Source organism: Vanacampus margaritifer, chromosome 13 (assembly GCF_051991255.1).
Source record: "Vanacampus margaritifer isolate UIUO_Vmar chromosome 13, RoL_Vmar_1.0, whole genome shotgun sequence".
Lineage (NCBI taxonomy): Eukaryota > Metazoa > Chordata > Actinopteri > Syngnathiformes > Syngnathidae > Vanacampus > Vanacampus margaritifer.
The window spans coordinates 13,946,454-13,957,255 of NC_135444.1; the positions used below are offsets into that span (position 1 = coordinate 13,946,454).

Below are 10,802 nucleotides of genomic sequence, written 5' to 3' on the forward strand. Positions count from 1 at the left end.
CTCGCAAACTCCACACAGGAAGTCCAGAGTTGAGTATCCATAGGTTTGCACACAAAAAAATTCACGTGGGGGCACATTTTTAGAAATTGTCTAGAATATATTGTTGCCAGTAAATTTAATTGGGAAGATAAAATTCAATAGAATTCAGTAGACCGTTAAATTCTGTGTTTGACTGCTTCCTGTGAGGAGTTTGCATGTTCTCCCTGGAGAAACCCCACACAAACACACATGGAGAGAACTCGCAAACTCCACACAGGAAGTCCAGAGTTGAGTAGACATGCTAATCAGTAATCCACAGTCCTGCTAATCCAACTAGAGTGGATATACTGTAAAAAGTCTACACACCCTATATATATATATATATATATATATATATATATATATGGCCAAAAACTTTAACCTTGGTTTCATGGGACCATATCACATTTTCCCACGTGTTTGGGAGAGTTTCTTCTGGTCCGGTGAAACCGATGTTGAATTTCTTAGCCATAATTCCAATAGGTGGACAGATTATAGGTCACATTAATGGTGATGTATTTATTATTATTGTTATATATTTTTTATGCCATACTTAAAAATCCACTGTAAAAGTGACTGGAAGGCTGCTGTGTGGATTGACGACACAATAACGACTCTAAGGAACATTGTGAAAATTATAACATAAAAAAAAAATATATATATATATATATATATATATATATTTTTTTTTTTTTTATATATATATACGCACACACACATATGAGATAAAGGGAGACGAATTAGGCAGTATTTTATTGAGCAATTATAAACAAACAAATAAGGCACACGTCATCATCAAATGACAAATTACTTGACATAGAATGAGCAAAAGCATTCCAACAATATAATTGAACATAGCAAATAAAAGTAAAATATATTTATATATCTATATATATATATATATATATATATATATATATATATATATATATATATATATATATATATATATATATATATACATACATAAATTATATTCGTAAAAGGACTATAACAACTCAAACCTTTCCAATAAAGAAACTAAAAGAGGGGCTTTACTATCCATAACCAATGTCAAAGACTTACAAAATAAAAAATTAGGCATAGTGTCTGAGGGGTTTCAAAGTCAGCACCTGGCAACCCAGTAGCCTGGCCTGTGAGCGCTGAAAAACTTGTTGTTGTCAGGGAAAATGGCGTCAAACGTAGAAGCCCCGGAGCGCTGGTACCTCGCCCTACTCGGCTTCGCGGAGCATTTCCGAACCTCCAGTCCGCCCAAAATACGCCTTTGCGTGCATTGTCTCCAGGCTGTGTTCCAGTTCAAGCCGCCACAGAGGATAGAGGCCCGCACGCATCTCCAGCTGGGCTCGGTTCTCTACCACCACACCAAGAACAGCGATCTGGCCCGTAGCCACCTGGAGAAGGCGGTGAGCGGGCTTAATGAGCTAGGAAATAGCGGGGATGGAGCGGGCGGGTGTAGGCCACAGTTTGGGAAACAACGAAACAACGAAGACTTTTTTTTTTTTTAAGCGCTTAGTTTACATTTGTCAATTCGTCCGATATCACTTTTTTGCAATTGTTTCATTTGCGCCACTACATAATGACACGTTCGTCCGCACTGAGTCACTCCGTCGCTTTCATTCTTTTAGGTGCTGTGCAGAATTAGCTGCTGAATGGTCTTTTAAATGATCCAATATTATAGAGAACAACAACGTGACTTAGGACTCGAATAATGTTTGTATTCCTTCTTTTGCAGTGGTACATTTCCCAGCAAGTTCCTCAGTTCGAAGATGTCAAGTTTGAGGCTGCAAGCATTTTATCGGAACTCTTCTGCCAACAGGTAATATTGGGACGTTCATGTACTTGAGGATTTTCATAGCAATATACATAGTGTATATTATCGCACAGTGTTGTTAGTTGCAAAAGTGTTATTCATTTGTATTTGGGTTGAATAATCTCAGTATTCTTTCACATCTGCTGCAACTGGTGATCTATTTTCAGAATTTGGTGGACTCTGCAAAACCTCTTCTGCGCAAGGCCATTCAGATTTCTCAACAAACACCATATTGGCACTGCAGGCTATTGTTCCAGCTAGCGGTATGTATCACATTCTGGACACATTTTGTATGCAAAAGTGGACACAGTTTTGTAGTTGAAATAGCATGCAATTTATTAATAACCAGTTATCCATACAAGTAGTCCAAAACTTTTTTTTTTGCGCTATGTACTGATCTTACCTTGGGTTATATTTTTGATGGACTGACATCGAAGCAAATAAAAATATGATCACAGTCACCTGTCTACGAACATAACACTCTGTGGGGCAGCAAAATGTCGGGTGCGACGGTATGTAAAATAATCTTGTCGTGCAAAAGCTTAGCCGTTAGTCTTGCTAGTTACAGTTATTCCACTAGTCTCAAAATATTCATACCAGTGGGACCACAGGACTGGCAAGCAAGGAACGAGGGCAGCAGTACCAAGAAAAGCTCCATCTTCGTCGGCAAAAGATAACTTCCATAGTGGACAACAACTGCTAATATAAAAGTAGAAGACGTTGTATGATACGACATGCACCAACATCACGACACTTGTCACTCGCTTTATGACACTGGTACTAAAAAGTAAAGTAGTAGTAAACGAGCACTTGTGTAATTTGATTACAAAAAAAGTGCAACGCAACATCTTTACCTCGCAGCCACAAGCTAGGTGGAAGTGGTTAATGTTCGAAATTTGGGATTATTTTATTAAAGAAAATAAAGTGCAAGGTGTCTACTGCAAAGCAGAACTGGCTTACACAACCGCAACAATGCACCGAATTAGCTAATTTGATATAGCATTCTATCACTTGTTCAAGGATCGACACAGCCCCCCCAGTGCACTTTAAATCAATTTGTTGAACAAAAGAAAAGGTTAGTAAGAACATTCAAACACTGTCTCTATTAAGGCACTCAATACACAGACTGGGTACTGGTTAGCCAATTAATAGCTAGCTGCTAACCTGAGCCAACAGCAGCCAAATACAATCTCATCGCTGACGCACACGTCACTCACCTTTTCAAGCCACACACACTTAAAATCACATACTACAATTTAGAATATAATAAAAAATAATACCTGCACCTTACATGCACTTACGCGAATGGGGTGAATGCTCCATTTGGAAAATAAAACAGCCCTATTTCAGACTAAATGGCCCATCTGATATTGCTAATTTGACACACAGTTACAGATGGACATTTGCCAGGTGGCTCACCCCCAAAAATCAGTATCTGATTTGTTTATACAGAACAACGAGGCTAAAAATATGCTGACTTTAACAAGAGGAATTTTCTTGTTCCCCAGCAACTTCATACACTGGAGAAAGACTTGGTGTCAGCGTGTGACCTGCTGGGCGTCGGAGCGGAGTACGCTCGTGTGGTGGGCTCGGAATACACCAGGTACATCTCAGCTCACGTTTTATAACTTCAATCCAGCGCGTTTTTCTTTATGCACTGTTTTAGTCTTTAGGCCACTGAAACATCAACAAAGTGGGCAGAAGGCAGAAACATTTGAATCAAATCCAATTGTTTGCCGTGTAGACCTTCAGACATCCTCGATGAATGTTTTCGTCTTCCCTGAGCCCATATTGATTTTTTTTAGAAATGCGTATTGGCACTGCCCCATTTAATTATAGCGACATAAATATTGACTGACTTGACTGATTGTGAGGAACGCTGACCTGATACTTTTGTCTCTTCAAGGGCGTTGTTTCTCCTCAGTAAAGGCATGGTAAGTCAAACTTTTATTCATGAAGTTGTTGCATTACAGAATTGGCTACAATGTCATGAGGGCGGTGGGGGTAAATCAACAGGTTTTTAAAAGAAGGTTGTGAGATTATGAGACTGTCTTGATAACACGAGGGGAATAGTCATGTTTCAATAAAGAATGTTATAGTGTTTTTGTTTTATTTCCCCCCCAGAGTTTTAGTGAATTGCATCTTTCACTCCAGTAAAATTGTAGCTTTTTTTTCTTGACTGTAGAATAAGACTTATTTTTTCTTCTCATGTTAGAATTTGTTTATTTGTAGTTTTTGCTTTTGTGCATAAAACTCCAATGAAAAATGTTTTTTTTTCTACATAAAATTACATTTTCTCATTGTATGGCAATTTTATTATTTTCTTTCCGACTATCATGAAATGACAACCTTTTTTTTTTGTCAACCTATTTTTTGTAGTAAAACAGCCATTTTGAATTATATAAGGACTATTGTAAAATTTGAAGAAAGAACCCCCGCTCAAATTATGATTAAATGTTATGACATTTTCTTAAAATGCAAGCCTTTTTTTTCCCATTCAATTTTTCTAACTTATTTTTTTCTCATAAATTTAAGACTATTTTAGCAACTTTAAATGTGGTTGGGTTAATTCTATTAAAAGTAATACCCCCCCCTTATAATAATAATAATAATAATAATAATAATAATGTGGTCTTTATTGCCCTAAAATTTAATTTATTGTAGAATTACAGATTTTTTTTCGCACATCACTTAATTTCTACCTTCTCTTCATCATATTTAATCTTTAAACCTGCAATTCTATCCTTTATTCTGTCTATACTTTCATTTCTTTTTCTTTTTTTTTTTTTTACAGTATATTATATATATTGATCTTACAGTTGCTTGTCAATTACATTACAGCAGATATATTAGTTTAAAAATGGTTCAAATTTTTTTTTGCCAAGTGACATTTTCCTTGCCCAACAGCTCCTGCTAATGGAGAGGAAGCTGGGCGAGGTTCACCCGCTGCTCACGCTGTGTGGAACCATCGTAGAGAACTGGCAGGGAAACCCTATCCAGAAGGAGTCCCTGAGGGTCTTCTTTCTGGTTCTGCAGGTCACGCATTACCTGGACGCTGGACAGGTATAGTTTGAACAGTGTGGATGAAGTACGGGATGACATTAGGGTGTGCTGATGATCCTGAAAGCTTGTAAGGGTTTACATCACGTGTTGATCCAATCACCTCCACGTTCCCTCAGGTGAAGAGTGTGAAGCCGTGTCTGAAGCAACTACAGCAGTGCATCCAGACCATCTCGACACTCCACGATGACGAGATTCTTCCCAGCAACCCCGCTGACCTCTTTCATTGGCTCCCTAAGGAGCACATGTGTGTCCTTGTTTATCTGGTAAGCATTGCATTTGGTTTATTTTCCTCATGCCGTGCAATCTTGGCGGTTGATTGTAAACATTTATGTAGCACTGGTTGACTTGATATTTGCTTGTAGATCAGTTACATTTGAAATAATTTGGCCCAGCGCAGGGTTATAGTAGTTTTGGAGTTTTCACAGTATTTAGTTTAATTTCATTTTGAGTTAAAAAACTATTTTTTTTAAATTTTGTTTATTTCTTGCGTGCAAGATTTAAAAATAAATCATGGTAAGCAAACTAACTACACTCTGCCAAGACATCTAATATAAATTAATGTAATTATTAGATTGAGAGGTGAACCGGTGCCATCATAAAACCATTATTTACTGCGCTTAAGTACATTTAAATAACAGTGTAACATCAGATAATGTCATTTATAAGACGTTAACCACTCTGTAAAAAAACATAAACCCCACTTTAAGCACTCACTTATTTTTAACAATTTTAATGCCAAATGATGACAACATGCAAACTCCATACAGCTGTGCTGCTCCTATAATTGATTCTTCTCAGCATATTGATCAGATACACTGACGGCCTATGTGATATGTTGTCAAGTATGAACAAATCCAGGACATTTTGGGCATCTTTGTGTACCACAAACGTTTAACAACTCATCCCCTGTTTTTACTTCCTTGACCTCTGATTGACCTTCTAATGTGAATCCCTTCTTGGTGACAGGTGACAGTGATGCACTCCATGCAAGCGGGTTACCTGGAGAAAGCACAGAAGTACACAGACAAAGCGTTAATGCAACTAGAGAAATTAAAAAGTGAGTGCGTTTTTGTGCTTTTTTTTCTCCAAACAATTGTATTGGAGCACCCTTCATTACGTCCTTGTATTTTTTGTTGATAGTGTTGGACTGCAGCCCCATCCTTTCTACCTTTCAAGTCATTCTACTGGAGCACATCATCATGTGCAGGCTCGTCACAGGCCACAAGGCCACTGCGCTACAGGAGGTATTTGCTACAGCTCATCCTGCATTTTATGGTTAATTGTTGCAAAATAAACACACTAACACGCATTCTCTCCTTCCAGATCTCACAGGTGTGTCAACTTTGCCAACAGTCTCCCAGGTTATTCACCAACCATGCTGCCCAGCTCCACACTTTATTAGTGAGTATATTCAACTTTTTTTTTTATTTTTCATAAATGGTATCGGTTTTACTTAAAAGGAATAATTTGATGCTTTCGCTTCTTTCAGGGCCTCTACTGTATCTCGGTGAACTGCATGGATAACGCCGAAGCACAGTTTACCACGGCATTGCGGGTGAGCACATTCCTATTTTTGATGCAAACATTTGGATCACTTCCTGGCTGCTCTTGCTGACTCAAATGTGCCTCTTTTGTGTTGCAGCTTACCACACATCAGGAGCTGTGGACTTACATCGTCACCAATTTGGCCAGCGTTTACATTAGGGAAGGCAACAGACACCAAGAGGTCTGACATTTGTGTGTGTGTGTGTGGGGGGGGTTAAAGTATTTAAAAGTTGGGAAAAGTGTGGAATAGAAAAAATATTGCTGTGAGTGAAGAGGGGTACACACATACTGATTTTTAACATCCTAACCTATTATTATTATTTTTATTCTTATTCTTATTATTCAGTGTAATTGCTTTGGATAATTAAACGTCCGATAATTGGTCCTTCTGCTGACTGATCCAAAGGGTCTAATCAGGCTCAAATTCAGCCTGATAATCAGTATGTGTGTACCCAGCTTAAAGTAGTGTTGGGCACCATTTGAATTTGGGTGTTGTATTTTTTATTTTTTTTTCACTGGTGGATCCTAAAAGGTTATTTTGGGCGTAATTTTCCGTAATCCTTAAATCCATTCTAAATGGAAATCTAAGTGTTTTTCATGTTACCGCAAACAACTGAAACTTATCCAAAATAGTATGTGAAAAATATTGATTTTTTCCCCCCCAAAAGTATTCTTATAGAATATTGATCCCTTGCCACATTTAGTAAATGACACATCTCAAATTTGGTTTCATTAATCCTGTTTTAGAGTATTGTGACCTAATTTATTTAATGCAATTTTAAGATTTAGTTTGACTTAATTCAATTAAACACAATATGATATTAACATTCCTCCTCAGTTTCTGTACAATATTCTCTGAAATGCATAGATGGATCATCTGAAATGCACTTTGCTTGTTTAAATTATATGCTTTACTTACTTCTGTTGAAGTCGGTGCTTAACTATAGGTCCAAGTTGAGAGCATTCGTCAGTAGCACAATATGCCCACCAGAGGGTGCTATAACTAATTATTTCAACCATTTATGACAAACGTTCTCATTGACCATTCTCTCCTCCAGTTGTACAGCCTTCTGGAAAGGATAAACCCAGACCACAACTTCCCAGTCAGGTAAAATGACAGTGAGCTTGTTTAAGAGGTTATTTAAAAAGAAAAAATGTATTTTTAAACTGACATATTGCATTTAAGTGTCATGATGTTTAGTGTGTGAATATACATTCGACAGCCACAAAATTTCAACACATCTGAGATCCAGTACAAGACCTCATCGAGAAATTTGTGCTTTTCTAAAGAATACTATATATTTTAGCAGCAATGTTTTGGTCATCCTAATACGCTACATGAGAGGTGCATTTACGCCAATATGAAATCCACAGCCCCATTCATAGAGTTATTATGGTGCTACTCATTCAAGTGGGTTGGCATGTTTTTAATTTTTTTCCATGTGTATCTATGTCGATTGAGTGTAATGTCCAGCAGCTGAAGAGTTTCGTTTTGTAAAGTACAATACAGCTGTGATAACATCTTTTTTCTTTGGTCAGCTCGCACTGCCTCCGCGCCGCTGCTTTCTACATCCGGGGGCTGCTGTCCTTCTTCCAAGGCCGCTACAATGAAGCCAAGTAGGAGGATTTTTATTTTTCCCTTCCACAAACTGTCTCATGCAAACCACTCTTGTGACTCAACCCCTTGACGTTTTTACATTCTTGTTATCGTTCCAGACGCTTCTTGAGAGAAACCCTGAAGATGTCCAATGCTGAGGACCTGAACAGACTGACTGCTTGCTCGCTGGTTCTGCTGGGCCACATCTTCTACGTACTGGGCAACCACAGAGTAAGACGGAATTACTGATCTGACTGAATGCTTCGGTTGAGATGTCAAGGGTACTACTAACCATGTCTTCTTGGAAGACGGTGACACATTTGGTTTTCATTTTTGTTTCTTTCTAACATTCTATTATGAAGTATGTTTTTTTTTTTTTTTAATACCATCACATTTATGCTGTAATATGATTGACTCTATGCATACTGCTTAAATGGCACAATTCAAATGGCCTAATTGTTGTAACACACTGTGTTGTAGTATGTGTTAATTTATGTATGTTAGATATTTAATAAAAATGTATCCCCAATTAACTTCTTAGCCCTAACAGTTATGGTCCTATATGATGGTATAACTATAAATGAGTATTATAAGAGCTTTAAAATTGATCTTCAAAGTACTTTACTATTAAGTGGCCTCAATTGTGGCTGATGCTTTTCACACGTTTTGCTCTGTCCCACGCAGGAAAGCAACAACATGGTGGTACCGGCCATGCAACTAGCCAGCAAGATTCCCGACATGTCTGTGCAGCTTTGGTCCTCTGCGCTGTTGAAAGGTTCTTATATTAATTTCACATCACTTTTTGTATAATATAATCCATGATGTGATGTCCTTTTGAGGACATGGAGGTCATCTGTGCTCCAAAAGTTGTCCTTAACCGTATGTGTACTTTTGACCACACCTTTCACTTACAGATTTGAACAAGGCGCTTGGGAACAACATGGATGCTCACGAAGCAGCTCAGATGCACCAGAACTTCTCCCAGCAGCTGCTACAGGACCACATCGCCGCCTGCAGCCTCCCCGAGCACAACCTCATCAGTGTAAGTGAAAGGTTTTAATGTCCCTCCCCAACGCATTTACATCAGAAACTCAAAAAGACAAAAGCCCCCAAAACTCGAACAATTTTGAGTTCAATCAAAATTTTCAGGCAAATTATGTCTTGGAAGTTCAGCTTGTTGAGCCAAAGAGGAAATGTGTGACAATTTCCTTTGAACCAGTGCTATGAACTACTTACTGCAACACAGCTTAAAAGTTAATCAGATTAATGGAATGCTCAACAACGTTTTCAAAATATGTATGAACTAATATTTGCTTGTTTTTGTGCTTTATAGTGGACTGACGGTCCTCCTCCTGTCCAGATCCAAGCACAGAACGGTCCCACCACAAGCCTCGCAAGCCTGCTATGAGGGGGAATGTACGTATGTGTGTGTGTGTGCGCGCGTGTGTGTGCGTGTGTGTGTGCGTGCGTGTGCAGCTGGTACATTATCACCACAAACGCAGTCTAAAAAAAGTTGGTATCCAGATCATTTTTCGTCAAGATCCAAGTGACTTTTTAATTTCCTGGTTCACTGCTATCACAGTTTTAATTTGCTGTAAGACAATTGACCACTACTCTTGTCGTCTGGTTCGATCAGGGCATGAAACTGAAAGTTGGGCTGGTTTAGTTTTGAGCAGGTGTGGGCAACCTTTCTTTCTGACTTTGCAATTCTAAAAACAAATAGCACAACTGTTATAAAAAGCTCTCAAATATATCGCTGGTGTCGGGCTGAAATCTAATATGATGTCATCATTTGATATATATATATATATATATATATATATATATATATATATATATATATATATATATATATATATATATATATATATATATATATATAGCAAACGTGGTGATTTTTTGGGATCTCCTGAAATTGATCATTTTGGAGGTACAATGATTCCGCCCGACCCCAGCAATATTCTCTTAACATTATTCGTTCATACACATTTGTTTGGAGGACTTTAATTAACATGACAAATGCTGTCCACCCCTACTTTAGAGCTTGTTCCCTTCAAACTCCCCCCTCTACATTTGCCAGCTTTTGTTTTCATTTGTAAGGAAGCTGAGGTGATAGATAGACAGGAAGGTAGTAAAAATGTAGAGAAAAAAAGTAATTTATTCATATTTTTGTATCTGTTATTAAATATTTGACATGCTTTCTTTTTGTTGTTGATGGACACTTCTGTTTTCATATGCATGGAAGTTACTGATTTTGGATTCCTTGTACATTTGTTTCAGACCTGGGTTTGCAAGTAAGATATACTTGGTAGATATTTTTTGCACAAAATCCATAATAGAGACGTAAAAGAAAGACCTCTTGTAATATATTTTCACACAAAATAATCAGTTGGAATGTCGCATTTTTGCTAAATTAGAGTTAGGATGCATTTCTATGAAAGTTCAGTGTTCGTTATGTATGGATCCAACATCCATGCAGTTTTATATCTTTTTGTTGTCACCCCATCCCCCTCCATAATATATTAATTTCTACAAATCATGTTTGTTTTTTTGTTAACCGTAATCTTCAGATTTTCTTTATTTTGTACTTACATTTTTGTTACTCTCAATTTGTCCCGATTAGTTCAACTGAATTGTGTTCTTTGCAGTCTGCGTGTATTGAGTCACCATTCACCAAACCTTTTATTGTACAGCGACATTTTATAAACCAGTTTAGTAAAATGTCACGTATTTTTAGCCCTAACGATGTAGAGATTTCAACGCTTGGTA

General features: G+C 37.6%; 1 protein-coding gene across 1 annotated transcript; it reads left to right on the forward strand.

Annotated features, from left to right (window-relative positions):
• The first annotated feature begins 1,137 nt into the window (after positions 1 to 1,137).
• Positions 1,138 to 9,845, forward strand: mau2 (MAU2 sister chromatid cohesion factor). Its single transcript, XM_077585131.1, has 18 exons — positions 1,138 to 1,421; positions 1,751 to 1,834; positions 1,996 to 2,091; positions 3,337 to 3,431; positions 3,735 to 3,762; positions 4,736 to 4,891; positions 5,008 to 5,154; positions 5,858 to 5,948; positions 6,032 to 6,135; positions 6,215 to 6,292; positions 6,381 to 6,446; positions 6,534 to 6,617; positions 7,495 to 7,544; positions 7,976 to 8,053; positions 8,153 to 8,264; positions 8,718 to 8,808; positions 8,948 to 9,075; positions 9,367 to 9,845. The coding sequence occupies exons 1-18, from the start codon at positions 1,188 to 1,190 to the stop codon at positions 9,439 to 9,441; spliced, it is 1,797 nt and encodes a 598-aa protein (XP_077441257.1). The 5' UTR covers positions 1,138 to 1,187; the 3' UTR covers positions 9,442 to 9,845.
• The last annotated feature ends 957 nt before the right edge of the window (positions 9,846 to 10,802 follow it).